The sequence below is a fragment of the Mytilus edulis genome, chromosome 4, assembly GCF_963676685.1.
Source record: "Mytilus edulis chromosome 4, xbMytEdul2.2, whole genome shotgun sequence".
Lineage (NCBI taxonomy): Eukaryota > Metazoa > Mollusca > Bivalvia > Mytilida > Mytilidae > Mytilus > Mytilus edulis.
Window position 1 is genome coordinate 38,502,126 of NC_092347.1, and position 19,736 is coordinate 38,521,861.

At 32.5% G+C, this 19,736-nt stretch overlaps 1 protein-coding gene across 3 annotated transcripts in view; it reads right to left on the bottom strand.

The window, feature by feature from the left end:
* Positions 1-19,736, bottom strand: part of LOC139521848 (WD repeat-containing protein 11-like) — a 43,505-nt gene that overhangs the window by 16,112 nt on the left and 7,657 nt on the right. For all 3 annotated transcript variants that reach the window (XM_071315503.1, XM_071315504.1, XM_071315505.1), the window contains exons 5-16: positions 17,753-17,926; positions 16,546-16,647; positions 15,858-15,969; positions 14,264-14,441; positions 13,472-13,595; positions 12,945-13,126; positions 12,285-12,537; positions 11,826-11,910; positions 11,174-11,280; positions 10,534-10,606; positions 9,443-9,697; positions 7,149-7,260 (exon numbers count right to left, since the gene is read on the bottom strand). In XM_071315503.1, the coding sequence (XP_071171604.1) occupies positions 7,149-7,260; positions 9,443-9,697; positions 10,534-10,606; positions 11,174-11,280; positions 11,826-11,910; positions 12,285-12,537; positions 12,945-13,126; positions 13,472-13,595; positions 14,264-14,441; positions 15,858-15,969; positions 16,546-16,647; positions 17,753-17,926 (1,757 nt within the window). The remainder of the gene's footprint in view (positions 1-7,148; positions 7,261-9,442; positions 9,698-10,533; positions 10,607-11,173; positions 11,281-11,825; positions 11,911-12,284; positions 12,538-12,944; positions 13,127-13,471; positions 13,596-14,263; positions 14,442-15,857; positions 15,970-16,545; positions 16,648-17,752; positions 17,927-19,736) is intronic.

Genomic DNA, 19,736 nt, shown 5'->3' on the forward strand with positions numbered 1-19,736 from the left:
ATTATGAAAAAAACACAACCTTAAAGTCATTTTGTTACAAAAAGACAAACATGCATGAATAATTTAAACTGGCTATCTTTCAAGTATTTGATTTTATCTTCTCAAAAGAGACAAAAGAGACAAATTTGATACTTATTTAAAAAGTTCATCTGAACATCCTCCTATATCTAATCATTCAAACTAACCAGTTATATACAAGTTGCATAGTTGTATTTTGCTATTGCAAATTATTCTTTTATCAACTGGATTTTACAAACATTTAGAAACAAGTCAAAGTGGGTTTTTTTCAGGATATTATTAAGGTTAAGTTTTGTTTGACTTGGAACATGGGATCTAGTCCCTCAAAATCTGTGCTACGTCAAGCACAAGTACAAATACTCAGGAAATGTGAATTTTGCAATATTAACAAAGATATTAATTATAAATGTAAGCAGTGTCAGGTGTATACATGTAATAAATGTGGCATAATTCATAAACGATCTCGGAATCATGATATCATAGAAACTGGATCAGATCCACCTAAACCTGTGCATCAGAGGCCAGAATATGTGCATCAAACACAAGTATTCAGGAAGTGTGGATATTGTCAAAATGACAGAAATATTCATTATATATGTTCCCAGTGTCAGACATATATATGTTTAAAATGCAGCATAATTCATCAACAATTAGCTCAAAATCATAAAATTAATAACATAAAATCGTTTCATTCTGTTACAAGATCACAAACTGGAACTACATGTGAAATTCACCAGAAGAAACTGGTCAAGTTTTGTAGCAGCTGTTTATTGAAGCCTGTTTGCTCAGAGTGTATTTTAGCCCACAAAGATCACCATCTGCTAAGCCTTGATGATCAAACTTTAATTATGCAGGGAATAATTTCTAAAGACTTGGCATTCACTAGTCTAGCTTTAACCCAAATATTAAAGCAAGAATTTGAAAATAACTTAATTTTCAAAAACCTAATGGATGAATTTGAACAAAGAGAAAAAAGTATGGAGACTGATAATGACAATTACACCAAGTTATGTGCAAGTATGGAAACTGAACAGAGACAAATTCAGTCAAATTTCATACATTTGAAAACAAACATAAATCACTTTAAACAAATTCTGAAAGCTTTTCAAACCAAACTACAAGAAGCCTTGAATAGAAATGATGAAGATAATATTTTAAAGGTACTTGTAGAAATTTTAAGTAGTCTACCAGAATTTCACTTCAACATATTGCTGCAAGAGATTGAAAGTTTTGTTCCAAGGAAGACTATAGAAACTGCTAGATCATTTGGAATTCAAGTCCAAAGAAGAAGAAAACAATCAAATGTTAACATTGTATTATTGAAGAGTTATGAAACAAATTTAATTACTATTCACAAAATTATAACCCAAAATAGTCAAAAAGCTTTAATATCAGACTATAACTCCCAAGTTTTGCGTATAATGCATATAAATGACAATATAATCACATCAAAAGATTTACCAATTATGGTGAGGGACATGTCAGTGATGCCAAGCAATGAAATTCTCTTAAACTTTAATGAATCTCATGCATTACATTTGTTTAATGGAGAAGGGGTCAAACCTTTTCTGTCAGTAACACCAACTAAAACATTTATTTGTTGTGTTAATGTGACAAAATACAACGAGGTAATACTTGGTGTCAAAGATTACTGTGATACAGAGAATTTATTCAAGGTTAGAAATGAAAGCAATACAAAAGTAATGATATTTGGGATGGATAAGAAACAAAAACAATCTTTCGAGTTAAATTCATATAGACAAAGACTATTTACAACTCCTTACAGAATCACAACAAATATAAACAATGAAATATTAGTTATAGACAAGATGTCTTTCTACCATGGGAGGGTGGTGGTCTTAAACAGGAAGGGGCAGGTCAGATGGATTTATCAAGGTCATCCTAAGGTCAATTCAAGTTACAGACTATTTGACCCTTTAGGCTTTGCAACAACTACTGTAGGTCAAATAATAGTGTCTGACCATTTTGCACATGCTATACATGTTCTTTCTGAAGATGGTTATCTTCTATCATGCAAAGTTGTGAAAGAATTTGGCATTTTGTTTCCATGGTCACTGGATATTGACACCAGTGGACAACTTTGGATTGGTTGTCGTTCAGAAGGGACTAAGAAAGCTAAGCTGCATATAACAAATCTATGCATCTCTTAAAACTATAATGATAAATAAATCAAATTATGCACTTTTAATGTTTTTATTTGTTCCATTTAGGTCCTTTTGCTTTTTTCATGCTCTCAATTGTTTTACCTTTTTGGTTTTGCAAACTTTTAGACCTCTTATATACATTCAAGTTTTTTTCAAGAACATAATACTGTGAGACTAGTGAAATACCTTTTCAATCACATGCTGGTCATCACAGTGATTATTTAAGAATTGAATGCTTCTTTTAGCTTTTTGTAGCTTCATAGGGTTGTAAAAGCGTTGACCAAAGTACATTTTGTATGAAGCGCAGAAGTTACTTAAAGAAGCATTCAATACTTATAATTACATTTTTTCGCTATGATCATAAAAACATGATTACTATCAAGTTTTTTCTTTTATTTACCTGTGCACTTTATAGTAGAAGCATGTTAAAATTCATTGTGAAATGAAGTTGATTAAGGAATAATGCAAGATTGCAGTCAGCCAATCAGAATAACGTATTATAATGAAACATACATCTAATGTAATTATTTTTAAAAATAAGGATGATAAATTTGACCAGATGCACTCATGTTTGCAGTTGAAAAAAGATACTCATAAAAGTATACGAAAGATGAGTAAGAGTTTATCTATGTTTTTAAAACAAGAAATTATTTGAATCTGGAATAATTTAGAAATCTGGAAAACTGATCAGAACTGTTTGATGAAAACTCAAAACTAAATAAGGTTAGCCATGCATGCAAGGCTAAGGGGGTTAGTAAGTTCATATTTAAATATTATTTAAGTTAAATAAGAATTAGCCATCCATGCATGTCTAACCCCATTTTGTCATGTTAGTTTTCATCATACAGTTCTCATCAATTTTCCAGAAATCAAAATTATTTTGATCCAATAAATTCCTAGATTTAATCTTATATTGATTTATGAATTAGTTTTTAAACACCACTTTCAACACTATTGTACTATTTCTTGGTGATAAGATTTATTGGTGGGGGGAGAAAAATATTTAAATGTCCAATTTAAGGTCTGTGTTACATTTTTTCTACATACATGTACAAAAAAGACTAAATGTATTATGATGGCAATAAAGTTCTTTAATATAAATCATAGTTAAGTTTTTATTTTATACCTAATGTTGATTTATTGTATTGTTAATAAGTTTGAAGATTGTAAAAATGGCAATGAGGCAATGAAAATGCATGGTAAGAAAACATGGTGGACCAAATGAAAGACACACAATCATCCAATACATGTTACACAAAACTAGAGGCTCTAAAGAGCCTGTGTCGCTCACCTTGGTCTATGTGAATATTAAAGGAAGCAGATGGATTCATGACAAAATTGTGTTTTGGTGATGGTGATGTGTTTGTACATCTTACTTTACTGAACATTCTTGCTGCTTAAAATTATCTCTATCTATAATGAACTTGGCCCATTAGTTTCAGTGGAAAATGTTAGTAAAAATTTACAAATTTTATGAAAATTGTTAAAAATTGACTATAAAAAACAATAACTCCTAAGGGGGTCAATTGACCATTTCGGTCATGTTGACTTATTTGTAAATCTTACTTTGCTGAACATTATTGTTGTTTACAGTTTATCTCTATCAATAATAACATTCAAGATAATGACCAAAAACAGCAAAATTTCCTTAAAACTAACAATTCAGGGTCAGCAACCCAACAACGGGTTGTCCGATTCATCTAAAAATTTCAGAGCAGATAAATGTTGACCTGATAAACAATTTTACCCCATGTCAGATTTGCTCTAAATGCTTTGGGTTTTGAGTTATAAGCCAAAAACTGCATTTTACCCCATGTTCTATTTTTAGCCATGGCGGCCATCTTGCTTATGCCAAGTTTGGATTAATTTGGCCAAGTAGTTTCAGAGGAGAAGATTTTTGTAAAAGATTACTAAGATTTACGAAAAATGGTTAAAAATTGACTATAAAGGGCAATAACTCCTAAAAGGGTCAACTGACCATTTCAGTCATGTTGACTTATTTGTAAATCTTACTTTGGTGAACATTATTACTGTTTATAGTTTATCTCTATCTATAATAATATTCAAGATAATAACCAAAAAGAGCAAAATTTCCTTAAAATTACTAATTCAGGGCCAGCAACCCAACAACGGGTTGTCCGATTCATCTGAAAATTTCAGGGCAGATAGATCTTGAACTGATAAACAATTTTACCCCATGTCAGATTTGCTCTAAATGCTTTGGGTTTTGAGTTATAAGCCAAAAACTGCATTTTACCCCATGTTCTATTTTTAGCCATGGCGGCCATCTTGCTTATGCCAAGTTTGGATTAATTTGGCCAAGTAGTTTCAGAGGAGAAGATTTTTGTAAAAGATTACTAAGATTTACGAAAAATGGTTAAAAATTGTCTATAAAGGGCAATAACTCCTAAAAGGGTCAACTGACCATTTCAGTCATGTTGACTTATTTGTAAATCTTACTTTGGTGAACATTATTACTGTTTATAGTTTATCTCTATCTATAATAATATTCAAGATAATAACCAAAAAGAGCAAAATTTCCTTAAAATTACTAATTCAGGGCCAGCAACCCAACAACGGGTTGTCCGATTCATCTGAAAATTTCAGGGCAGATAGATCTTGAACTGATAAACAATTTTACCCCATGTCAGATTTGCTCTAAATGCTTTGGGTTTTGAGTTATAAGCCAAAAACTGCATTTTACCCCATGTTCTATTTTTAGCCATGGCGGCCATCTTGCTTATGCCAAGTTTGGATTAATTTGGCCAAGTAGTTTCAGAGGAGAAGATTTTTGTAAAAGATTACTAAGATTTACGAAAAATGGTTAAAAATTGACTATAAAGGGCAATAACTCCTAAAAGGGTCAACTGACCATTTCAGTCATGTTGACTTATTTGTAAATCTTACTTTGGTGAACATTATTACTGTTTATAGTTTATCTCTATCTATAATAATATTCAAGATAATAACCAAAAAGAGCAAAATTTCCTTAAAATTACTAATTCAGGGCCAGCAACCCAACAACGGGTTGTCCGATTCATCTGAAAATTTCAGGGCAGATAGATCTTGAACTGATAAACAATTTTACCCCATGTCAGATTTGCTCTCAATGCTTTGGGTTTTGAGTTATAAGCCAAAATCTGCATTTTACCCCATGTTCTATTTTTAGCCATGGCGGCCATCTTGGTTTGATGGCCGGGTCATCGGACACATTTTTCAAACTACTCACCCAAAAGATGATTGTGGCCAAGTTTGGATTAATTTAGCCCAGTAGTTTCAGAGGAGAAGATTTTTGTAAAATATTACTAAGATTTATGAAAAATGGTTAAAAATTGACTATAAAGGGCAATAACTCCTAAAGGGGTCAACTGACCATTTCAGTCATGTTGACTTCTTTGTAAATCTTACTTTGCTGAACATTATTGCTGTTTACTGTTTATCTCTATCTATAATAATATTCAAGATAATAACCAAAAACAGCAAAATTTCCTTAAAATTACTAATTCAGGGGCAGCAACCCAACAACGGGTTATCCGATTCATCTGAAAATTTCAGGGCAGATAGATCTTCACCTGTTTAACAATTCTACCCCTGTCAGATTTGCTCTAAATGCTTTGGTTTTTGAGTTATAAGCAAAAAACTGCATTTTACCCCTATGTTCTATTTTTAGCCATGGCGGCCATCTTGGATAGTTGGCCGGGTCACCGGACACATTTTTTAAACTAGATACCCCAATGATGATTATGGCCAAGTAGTTTCAGAGGAGAAGATGTTTTTAAAAGTTAACGACGACGACGGACGACGCCGGACGCCGGACGCCAAGTGATGAGAAAAGCTCACTTGGCCTTTTAGGCCAGGTGAGCTAAAAAGACTGATCAACTCAAACCCTATCAAATCCTAAAAGTCAAGTACACGTAAATAGTAAGCATCTTCTGCTCCAATCATATAAACCATTTTGAAACAAAAACAACTGTCAAAGTTAACAAGCTATGACCATTATTAAGTTTTCAAGAGATAAGTTCAATGAAAATTGTTTCTTCTACAGCATCAACTGATACTAATATTTTAAAACATGGCTTCCAAAACATTTGTATTACCAGAAATTATAAAGAAGATATATAGAATAATAGGTAGTGTCTTTTTTGACACTAACTATATTATGTGGTATATCTAGACGAGCCCAAAGGGTGAGTTTAGATATATCTCACATGATATAGTCAGTATCAAAATCGACACTACCTATTATTCTGTTTATCAGTAATTATGACGTCACACAATGTCTTGCCTAATATTATCAGTGATACAGCCAGTACGTTGATAGTCGAAAATAATAGGCAGTAAGATCAAAGGAAAAATATATGAATTGCCGATAAATAAGTGTACCACAAGAGATGAAATGATTGGACACTTCTCTCATAAGATTATATTTAGCCAGATAAGGATCTTCTTCGTCACTTCTCTGACGTGGAGCTGGCAATCTTATCACATCTTATATAAAAATTCTATTCAGGTTATCTTCAAAATATTGTTCTGTTTCTTTGTTTCTTCAAAATATTGTTCTGTTTCTTTGTTTCTTCATCTAACTGTCTTCTTTCTTTCAAGCCACAACAATGGTGACACTCAAGTGTGGCACAGTCTTTTAACATATTTTTTTTAAAGTTGAAAACATGAAAAGCTAAGATAAATATAGAAAGATGTGGTGTGAGTGGCAATGAGTCGTGAATGAGACAACTCTCCATCCAAGTAACAATTTATAAAAGTAAACCATTATAGGTCAAGTTACAGCCTTCAACACTGAGCCTTGGAAAACATGGAAGCCACAAGACCTAAGTTGGGCACATGATAAGTGGGCATATACAAATTTAACATAGAAGGAATCAATTATAATTGTGCTGCTGAAAGACACTGAACCTTAGTATAAAGTTGCATTCAGATTAGATTTAAAAATAATCAATTTTCCCTCACCTCTGGTGGTATTTTAGAAGCATCTACAAATGTGTTGTTTTCTATAATGAAATGATACAGACTCCCGTCCATATCTGAGTAAACTAAATGTTCTCTCTGTGTAGGGGACTTGCTGAAATTAGAAAAGGAATAAACTGCAATTGTTTCTAGTATTTTAAATAGGAGATAAAAAAAAATGTTTTGTAACTGCCTAAAAAAATAGACAAAAACTGTCTTACACATAAACAAGAATGTACACATAGTATACGGACACTCACACTATTTTCTATGTTCATTGGACTGTGAAATGCGGATAAAAACTCTATTTGGCATTAAAATTTAAAAAATCATATCATAGGGAAAATGTGTACAGAGTTTCAAGTTGATTTGACTTAAACTTCATCAAAATTCAAAAACTACCTTGACTAAAAACTTTAACCTGAAGCGGGACAGACAGATGAACAGATGCACAGACCAGAAAACATAATGCCCATAAATGGGTCATAAATAAATGTGGCATAAAAAAGATGGAATATAAACAAGTGAAACTGCGAGCTACTGCTCACTGATGATACCCCCGCCGCAAGTGGATAATATCAATAGTGTAAAAATATGCAAGTGTTCGGTAAACAGGAAGTTGTCGAGTGATGAATCTGAAAATGCATCACACGGTATGGCTGACTTATATAAATCCTGAAACCAAATTTCAGAAATCCTTGTATTGTAGTTCCTGAGAAAAATGTGACGAAAATTTTCAACTTGGCTATCGTGTGTAAAATCAGACAAGTGTTCGGTAAACAGGAAGTTGTCAAGTGATGAATCTGAAAACGCATCACACGGTATGGCTGACATATATAAATGTTGATACCAAATTACAGAAAGGGTGGATGTGTAGTTCCTGAGAAAAATGTGACGAAAGTTTCATGGGACGGACTGACTGACGGACTGATGGACGGACGGACGGACTGACAGACAGAGGTAAAACAGTATACCCCCCCTTTTTTAAAGCGGGGGTATAATAAACTAGATATCATTGAGATGGGAGCCATCTCTGTGGGCCCCGCTGTGAATAATGTGCATTAAAAAATTGTATCTTTACCATAGGACATGGGTTTGTCAACTGAAATCAAAGTTTTTGACCTTGACCTTTGACCTATGAAGTTGTAAATAAATTATGACACACCCTTTGGTGTTGGTTTATAAGCATGTCAAGTATAAACTTTGAAATGATAAAGGTTCTCAAGATATAGAGCAGACACGATCTTTACCATAAGACATGGGGTATGTCAACTGAAACCAAAGTTTATGACCTTGACCTTTGAACTAGGAAGTTGCACATAAATTATGACACACCCTTTGGTGTTGGTTTATATACATGTCAAGTATAAACTTTGAAATGATAACGGTTCTCAAGATAAAGAGCGGACACAATCTTTACCATAGGACATGGGGTTGTCAACTGAAACCAAAGTTTTTGACCTTGAACTATGCCCTAGGCAGTCGTTCATAAATTATGACACACCCTCTGGTGTTGGTTCATATACATGTCAAGTATAAACTTTGAAATCATAACGGTTCTCAAGATATAGAGCGGACACGATCTTCACCACAGGACACAGGGTTGTCAACTGAAACCAAAGTTTTTTTACCTTGACCTTTGACCTAGGAAGTTGTACATACATCATGACACGCCCTCTGGTGGTGGTTAATAAACATGTAAAGTATAAAGTATGAAATCATAATGGTTCTCTAGATATGGAGCGGACACAAAGTGTTACGGACGGACGGACAGAGGGACGGACGGACAGACTGATCACTATAGGGGACCGCCTTTGGCGGGACCCTAATTATACCAAAACTACTTCTATTGATACTAGTTTAGATAGGAATAGTCTTGAGCTCTTTGCGGACAGAGATTTTTGGTGAAAACCTTCAACTTTGTATTTGCATATAAGAGTATACAAAATATGTACTTCGTTGAATTCTTGGTTCCTGGACACACATGAAATCCAACAAAAACTGGTATACCACAAATAATAATGAATCCACAATATACTATATTACAATCATAATGACATTATGGCTACTGTAAATTCAGAAATTATTGCAATGTTTTTATTATTTCAAAAAATGCAACAATGCAACAATCACAATAATCTAAACTCGCATTTTGAAATTTTTTATATGAATTAAACAGGATTTTTTTCTCAATATCTTAAAAATTTAAATGGCATTTTAGTTTAAAATTACAAAATCTCAATAATAAATGCATGCAATAATTTCTGAATTTACAGTTCTTAAGCAAAATACTATACCTTTCCATTGATTCGATTGTAGAAGTTGTACTCTGTGACATAGTGACTGCTGAACTATTCTCATCACTCTCTGGTGTATGACTTAGGGCTAACAAATGACTGTGTTTCTTTTTAGAAGTTTTACCACCAAATGAAGGTGACCACTCTATTGCAGTTGGTATTGGCAGACTTTTACCTGTCTCTCGTAGCATTGTTAATGTCTTTACATCCCATAGTTCTGTTGGTTTGTCTTTAAATCCAATCACAAAATAGTTCCTGTTAAATAAAATTGAGAATGGAAATGGGGAATGTGTCAAAGAGACAACACCCGACCACAGAAAAAACAACAGCAGAAGGTCACCAACAGGTCTTCAATGTAGCGAGACATTCCTGCAACCGGAGGCGTCCTTCAGCTGGCCCCTAAACAAATATATACTAGTTCAGTGATAATGAACGCCATACTAATTTACGAATTGTACACAAGAAACTAAAATTAAAAAAATACAAGACTAACAAAGGCCAGAGGCTCCTGACATGGGACAGGCGCAAAAATACATACATGTAGGCATATCAAGAGCTGTCACCACAAACTGGGAAAAGATTCACATAAATATGATACACTGTTTAAAACAATTATATTCCGGTAAACCAAATAGGCAATTTTAAAAATAATATCTTCAGTTAGTAACAAACTAAAACAAGGAGATTGGTGATAAATAGTGCAAATTTTTTTTAAAATACAGTAAGCTGTGAAATTTTCCAACAGGGTCTATATATATTTTTGTTTACTTTGTAATGAATATAAAATGCAAATAGTGTGATGAAGATAAAACATCGAAAATATCCCCTCATCTTTTTTTTTTATATTGAAGGAAGATCACAATCTGAGACAATAATATTACCTTATTCATGTACCCAAGAATAAAACCTTGTAAACAGGTTTGGTCAACAATGGTCAAAGAAATTGCAAAACTTAAACTCTTCAGGTACGAGAAAAACAAGATAAGAAAAACTTAGCAAACAGTATTGGATCAAGATATTGGTAAACTTAATAATTTAGAAGTAAAAGTTTTCCAGTTAAGTTTCTTTTAATATAAAAAGATTAACATTACCTTGAATAAGACACTCTCAATATTTCTATAGGAGATTCATGGTCTCTGTTCGGTCTGACATGTGTAATTTTACCTGAAAAAAACAATATAAATATCATTCCATTATGGCAAAGTAAAGTAAGAGTGCAGAATGGCAAACTCAGTATTTTTTTTCCATTTAGATAGGGTCATACAATGTGACTGGAGACTGCAGAATGGCAGACTCAGTATTTTTTTTCCATTTAGATAGGAACATACAATGTGACTGGAGACTGCAGAATGGCAAACTCAGTATTTTTTTTCTCATTTAGATAGGGACATACAATATGACTGGAGACAGTGAAAGTAAAGCCACCGATTTAAAACTTGATCTGTGTTTGAACTAAATATGCAATAGTTATCCTCTAACATTGAAAGAGTACAACTTAAAAGCATTTTAATGAATACAAATTTATGTGTATAATACCAATCAATCCCCAACTTCTTTGTCTATAATTTTAAGATATAAATCTTCTTATTTTATGGTTGAAAATTGTTAATCATTAAAAGAATTTACCGATTAACTATACTTATCCATTTACAAACTATAAAAAATGAGGCAAATATCCAAACAAAAAACTCCTTGTGCAGAAAAAATGTACAAGTACCATTACATACTTACCAGATGATACATCAACAAATACAATTTCATTTTTCACTTGTCCTGTTGGTCCTGGATTTGGGTAGGAAAATGACATAAAGCTCTGTAAACTGCACCACTCTATACCTCTGAAATACGCAAATAATAAAAATACTTATATTTCATTTCATACAATAGTTTGGGTATTTGCCTGATATTCAGGTTTTTAAAGCTTCCACTGGTTATACTTCATAATTAAATTGTCTAGATATTACCTCACAGTAACAGTAACAGTAACACTACTGAACCCATTTTTTTTGTTTTTTATTTTATGTCATTAAATTGTGCAAAAATACTCGGTGTTTTTGTTTGTCTACATAATGCTATTTTATCATCTTATAATGCAGTATACTGTAAACCAACTTATTATCCAGGATACTTTATTTTGTGTAGAGGTTTGCAGTTGAATTCACAAGATTATGTTTAACTTGTAACCAACTTTATTGATTCATTTTAGGTCAAAATAAAATAAACTTGTTTTTAGGGTTTTTCTAACTTCATTGATTTCTTATACCTTAAAATGCCTAGCCTTAAGTTACATTTCTAGGTTAATAAGCAAACTAGGATATGCCTAGAAAAAATAAAACAGATTAGTTCAAATTTGAAATGAAGCAACTTTTTATCAGCTATTTACCTGACAGTAGTTGTATGTACACTGTATTCCTTTTCTATTTCTCCAGATGATATATTTAGAATTTGAATAATACCATTATTGTTACCTGTAAAATAGGCAAACAAAATTTAGATGTACAAAACAGTACAAAAAAAGTGTGAGATTTTCTGCAACCTCCAAACGGTATAAGTAAGAACGGCAAATTCCCTTTTTAGGTGTAGGAAACCCCAATATACTCTTGAATTGCTTATAAACACTTTTATATCCTGTAAAGAGTCTGTGCAAGTTTAATGAAAATCTGTTATGTTGATTTATAGAGCAGCATAAGTAACAAAGTTCTGTAAAAGCAGAAATGTTTTTATAACAATTTAATTCTATCGGTTGACATTATTTATGATCCAAGACTGCTGCCTTAATGCCCACTACCATATTAATACATCTGAACAGAACATTAATTGTAAAATTCAAAATTGTACTTACCCAGAGCCAAAAGTGGGTTGTAGATATGATAGTTCTTTGTGGTCATAGGGGGACACATTCTAATGACTGTTACTGCAGGTGCTACACCAGACAGTAAACCAGTCATAACAAACTTTAGATGACCATGACCTATTGGAATGCTATGGTGGCCAATCATACTGCTCAATACTGACTTTGGCGCTGGAATGTCACTAATTACAGGAAAATCTAATTTTGTATTGATACCCTTTGGTGTGGAAATCACTGATGGATTCTGTAAAATAAATTATTTTTTAGGAAAATTAGAGTAGTAAGCATGTAAACTTTGAAATATTCTATCTTTTATCTTATTCAAAACTTGTGTAGACTAGGTCAATTTACAGTTTTCATAAAGAATGGAGATTTTTCTAAATGACAACCTTTATGTCTTTTTTTGTCTGTGAATTTGTGTTGATTTGTTGAGGCCTTGTACAGGTTCATCAAATTTTTTTTTCACTGCCCTTTTCAATGAAGCTGAATTATACCACAAGTGAGTTACACTTTATTTAGAATGACAGATTTATCATGCATATTGCCATTTAAATTGTTTCACCCCTGATTATTTATTCTTCGATCCATCCAATAGTCAAACCAACACAGGGTAAATGGTTTCTTAGAAATGTTTTTTTAAATCTTTTTTACCTGAGCTAACAATATTTCCCAGAAAATCATTCTACCATCTGTAACTGACAAGGTTATTGTCTTCTCTGATACAGGACAACATGTTATACAACAAACTTTACTATTTCTAGTCACTCTCATAGAGTCTGACTGACATCTGACATCATACATCATATCCATTGACATCGGAGGAGGAGAATCGTCTGTAACAGAAAAAAACAATCTTTATTTTCATTAAATAAAATAAGCCTGGAAACTTACTTGTACATCATGCCCTTGTATATATTACAGTAATCTTAATGGATTATTACGATTGTAATAGCTGATAATTTTCCATCTCACGCTTCTCCAACGAAAACGGTTTTTCTCTATAAAACTTTCTCAGTGCAAAATATTTATCTCAGGTTATCATATAGCAATAATTCATTTTTAATGTAGCAAGGTGGAATGAAATACAATGACACAAACAAGAAAATTTAAATATATAAAATCCAAACCAAAATCAAAAAAAAACCCTAACTTTATCTGTATTCTGATAAAATATTTACCAAAAGCTCCTGTGCCCTCAGATGCAGGTGTATTGATGACATTGGTTTTCCTCCTAACTCGTGCTGTGAGACTTCCATTCTCATGTAAACAAATAAGAACATCTCTCTGCCTTAAGGATAATACCTGACAAATACAAAGGTTATATCTTTTAAAATACTATCTGCATGTAATAGATTACAATGTGATGAGCAACTGTGCTTGTTATTGTTACATAATTGTTTATTGTACATAAATATGGCTGTTACTTTTCTTGTTTGAATTGTTTTGCATTGTCATTTCGGGGCCTATTAAAGCTGACTATGCGGTATGGGTTTAACTCATCATGAAGGCCATACGGTGACCTATAGTGTTTAATTTAAGTGTCATTTTGGTCTCTTGTGGAGAGTTGTCTCATTGGCAATCATACCACATCTTCTTTTTTTATTATTATAATATTTGTTATCTCCAAATACTTTTCAATTAATTTCAAAAAGCGTTTTTATATTTGCCATCTGAAAACCAAATTTAACTGATTTTTTCAAACAAACCAGTACATTAACTTTGAAACAAAGAAAAAAATTACAACTTAATGTTCCTTTAGTGCTTCAAAACATTCCATAAAAATTCAATTAATTTCAAACATCCATGTACCATAAATTTGGAACAGTAAAAGTGAAAAAAAAGACTTGGACTATAATAATTAAAGCAAGATTAAAACAAAATATTATCGATGAAATAACATTTGTACAGCCACAGCATAAAATATAGGTGAAGTTGATCAAATTATTTTACCAAGACAATTGTGTACTTACCTGCACATATGGTGATCCTGATCTTTCCATTTGTATAATGCCCACAGTCTGGTTAATTTCTAGATCTAAGATAAGAATTTCCCTTGGGTACAGTAAAATGAGATGGTGTCGACATGACTGATGATGGAGCAACTGTAAACATTCATTTAAAGCCATGGATTCTATGTCAGCAGTTGATCTGAGAAATAAATATTTAAGATTTTATAAGAGTAATTAAGTTTCCTTTAAGCTGTTTAGATAACTGATCATATCTGTTCCCCGTTATAGAATAAAACTGTGTTATGTAGGGGGGGGGGCTAGACCATTTTCGGGACGCGGGGGTCGGCCGATTTTAGAAACAGGAAATCGGGATTGCCTTGTTTAAAGATTGGGGATTCGGGATAGAAAAACATTGGGATATGGGAAAGCCACGTTTTTAGCCAAGGGAAATTGGGATTATTATGTTGAAATATAACGGGATTGACAAACAACTCTACCTTGGACAGATAAAAGTGCCATATTCATTATACTTCAATCAGAATCGCATCTAGAAAAAGAGTAGATCCAGAGTACATGTAAACCCCAAGGGTGACTGAGGTCACTTGGTCTTCTCCCGACCGGAAGTAAAATGCTTGCTGAAATTGGGCATCCGTTTGTGCTGTGCAGGATGTATCAAATTCGCAGTCACGTCGGTCAGAATGGGGACTTTAAATCGCACTCTCTTTACACGAGGCATCCGATTTAAAGTCCCCATTCTGATCGACGTTTAAGATAGGACGGCAATTCAAAGATGACAAAGGAAAAGTAATAACCTTTTCCATTAATACACAGCATCAATAGGATCACGAGAAAACATTCCTTCAAACTGAAAGATCAAAATAGGTGGATGTAGAAAATTATCTCTTTCTGTTATAATACTAATAAGTATTCATTCAATCAACTTGAAAATATCGTTTGATTTTTGATTTATACAAAACCTTACCCCCCCCCCCCCTTTCCCCCCTAAGCGTGTGCATCCAGTTTATTCAAGTAAAATTCTTGTATTGACACTGAAAGACTTTGAACATCAATCATATTCGAGACGTTTAAATCGTAAGCATTGAAACTTTAAACTTTAAATTTTGGAACAAATTTATCGGGATCAGGATTTTTAACAAAATATCTCCGGGATTTCGGGATTTTCTGATATTAAAACCGGGAAATCGGGATGAGTCCCCCTCTAGCCCCCCTCATGTATGGTATGGGTACAATATTTGTAAAAGACAGTACCATTTTGAAACTGAAGACATATTTGAAAGCCAAATCAATTGTTCTTCACTAAAATTTTATCAATTAAAAAACATTAACTGATTCCAGTTTAGCCACATATTAAATTATAAATGTTTATAAAAAAAGAACCTTTGAAATGCCCAGTTGTTAGCGGACATTCTAGTAATATATTGCATTATTTTTTTTCTTTTCTGAATCAATTTCAAATGATAAGTTAACTTTCAAATTAGAAAATGTATCACAAGAATATCAAAATCAACAGATATTTACACTATTTGCTATGATTAATTTTTCTACTTTTCTACACTATTTGTATATGAAGTGTAGGATATGAACAAAATCTTACTTCTTTGATGGTTCCCCAACTAGGATTGAACTCATTTTTTGGGCTAGATTCTTTGATGACATGGCTTTTTTCTCTAAACTACCGTTTGAACTTTCTGCCTTCAGCGAGGAAGCTAAAAATAAACATATTTGTTTATCGTTCATTTTTTGTACATAAATGAGACTGTTAGTTTTCTCGTTTGAATTGTTTTACATTGTCATTTTAGGGCCTATTAAAGCTGACTATGCAGTATGGGCTTTGCTCATTGTTGAAGGCCGTACTGTGACTTATAGTTGTTAATTTATGTGTCTTTTTTTTTGTCTCTTGTGGAGAGTTAGTCTCATTGGCAATCATACCACATCTTCTTTTTTTATATATAGTTTGCAAAAAACATCTTTTAGTTTTAGTCATCTTAAGACATACACATAATTATACATAGGACTAAACATAAACATATAAACTGTATCTTGACTTTAACTTCACAATGGTGTCTACATATTGTTGTCTTTGTCATTAAAAAAACCAGCATTACTTACAAAAAGACCATGAATAGGACTAAATGATGATCTGTGATGTCAACGGTAATTATGTGAGTATCCCTGACACAAAATGTAAGCAGGATACCAGGAGGCAATATCTATATATTAAATGCATGTACATATATATTTTTTATAGAAAAATGGTGGATTTCAGGATGAATAAAACTTACCTTGACTAGAGGGACTACAGATGTAAAATTTCTTTCCATTATCTGAAGGGGTCTTTGTAATAGAGAAGTCTTCAATGAAAATGATACTATCCTGTCCTAAAACTGAAATCAAATCATAAAACAGTAAATTAAGAAGTAAATATAGTAATGGGGAAAAGAATCAATTACTTTGAATATATTAAGCAGTAAACTTTTATTTTAAATATAAAAGTGAGATTGAGTTTTCTTGTATCTTTAAAGCATGTTTGATCAAGTTAAATTTTACTACAGTAGCTATATATAGATTCTAGCTAATCAGGAGATTAAAATGTGTAAAAATATATATCCCATTTCCCTATGTAAAGTTTTATCTAATGAAATACCCTTATTCTTTTTTAATGATCCTGGCTGTTCCAAAGAATCTACATAGTACCCAGGGAAGGCTCATTGAACAAGAATGTGTCCAAAGTACACGGATGCCCCACTCGCACTATTCTTTTCCATGTTCCATGGACCGTGAAATTGGGTAATAATCTAATTTGGCATTAAAATTAGAAAGATTAGACTATAGAGAACATATGTACTAAGTTTCAAGTTGATTAAACTTCAATTTCATCAAAAACTACCTTTACCAAAAACTTTAACTTGAAACTTGCACTTTCGTTTTCTATGTTCAGTGGACCGTGAAATTGTGGTCAAATGTCTAATTTGGCTTTAAAATTAGAAAGATCATATCATAAGCAACAAGTGTACTAAGTTTCAAGTTGATTGGAATTCAGCTTCATCAAAAACTACCTTGACCAAATCTTTAACATGAAACTCCCACTTTCATTTTCTATGTTCAGTGGACCGTGAAATTGGGGTCAAAAGTCTAATTTGGCTTTAAAATTAGAAAGAATATATCATAGGCAACAAGTGTTCTCAGTTTCAAGTTGATTGGACTTCAGCTTCATCAAAAACTACCTTGACCAAAAACCTTAACCGAACGAACACACGAACGGAGCCACAGACCAGAAAACATAATGCCCCTCTACTATCGTAGGTGGGGCATAAAAATAGTGTAAGTACTGTGTAACCACCTTGAAGGCAATTAAAAAAATTATCTATCACTGTACAAATAAAACTTTCCATAGCTGAAATTATAACATGTATGTTACTATGGACAAGTCCTTACAGCAAATAATATCCTCAATCATATTATAATTTTAAGAATGTTTCTGGTACCTACATGCAACATTTCTATGGTTAAATGGATCAAATGAGAATGATAACAATGTTTCTGTGTATGATTTTTTCCATAACTTGGTCCCTGTATCTGCATTCCATAATATCATAGAGTAGGGAGGATGCAGAGCTACCAGTAAATCATAAGAGGCATCCTGGTTTGACAACCATTGTAAATCTGCAATATTCAAAATTATTCAAAATTAGATTACTCATACAAGGAAAAAAGCTGTCAAATTTACAGCAAATTTCGTTTTATAAAGGCTAACATTCTTAATAACAGAGCAGGTACATAACGAGTATAATGAAATTCAGTGTTGTCATCAGTAATGAAATATTAAAACTTAAAAAAGCATTGGTTGAATGGTTTTATAAGTAATTGCACAGAAATGACATAAAGTGCCATTTTTTAATCAATCAAGGATGATAACCCTTATGTATAACAGCAACATGTTTGGTATCAGTAACAATATATATTGAATTGTGTAAATAATAAGCTGAACAGTTCATAAGTTATTTCATGGAAATAGTACATTAAATTTTATTAATCGATGTACTAGTTTTACCCCACAACACTTTGTATGTGCCTGTCCCAAGTCAGATGTCTTTTATTCAGTGGTAGTCATTTGTTACTATGTATCATACCAAGTCAGATGTTTTTAATTCAGTGGTAGTCATTTGTTACTATGTATCATACCAAGTCAGATGTCTTTAATTCAGTGGTAGTCATTTGTTACTATGTATCATACCAAGTCAGATGTTTTTAATTCAGTGGTAGTCATTTGTTACTATGTATCATACCAAGTCAGATGTCTTTAATTCAGTGGTAGTCATTTGTTACTATGTATCATACCAAGTCAGATGTCTTTTATTCAGTGGTAGTCATTTGTTACTATGTATCATACCAAGTCAGATGTCTTTAATTCAGTGGTAGTCATTTGTTACTATGTATCATACCAAGTCAGATGTCTTTTATTCAATGGTAGTCATTTGTTACCATGTATCATACCAAGTCAGTTGTCTTTAATTCAGTGGTAGTCATTTGTTACTATGTATCATACCAAGTCAGATGTCTTTAATTCAGTGGTAGTCATTTGTTACTATGTATCATACCAAGTCAGATGTCTTTAATTCAGTGGTAGTCATTTGTTACTATGTATCATACCAAGTCAGATGTCTTTAATTCAGTGGTAGTCATTTGTTACTATGTATCATACCAAGTCAGATGTCTTTAATTCAGTGGTAGTCATTTGTTACTATGTATCATACCAAGTCAGATGTCTTTTATTCAATGGTAGTCATTTGTTACCATGTATCATACCAAGTCAGTTGTCTTTAATTCAGTGGTAGTCATTTGTTACTATGTATCATACCAAGTCAGATGTCTTTAATTCAGTGGTAGTCATTTGTTACTATGTATCATACCAAGTCAGATGTCTTTAATTCAGTGGTAGTCATTTGTTACTATGTATCATACCAAGTCAGATGTCTTTAATTCAGTGGTAGTCATTTGTTACTATGTATCATACCAAGTCAGATGTCTTTAATTCAGTGGTAGTCATTTGTTACTATGTATCATACCAAGTCAGATGTCTTTAATTCAGTGGTAGTCATTTGTTACTATGTATCATACCAAGTCAGATGTCTTTAATTCAGTGGTAGTCATTTGTTACTATGTATCATACCAAGTCAGATGTCTTTAATTCAGTGGTAGTCATTTGTTACTATGTATCATACCAAGTCAGATGTCTTTAATTCAGTGGTAGTCATTTGTTACTATGTATCATACCAAGTCAGATGTCTTTAATTCAGTGGTAGTCATTTGTTACTATGTATCATACCAAGTCAGATGTCTTTAATTCAGTGGTAGTCATTTGTTACTATGTATCATACCAAGTCAGATGTCTTTAATTCAGTGGTAGTCATTTGTTACTATGTATCATACCAAGTCAGATGTCTTTAATTCAGTGGTAGTCATTTGTTACTAT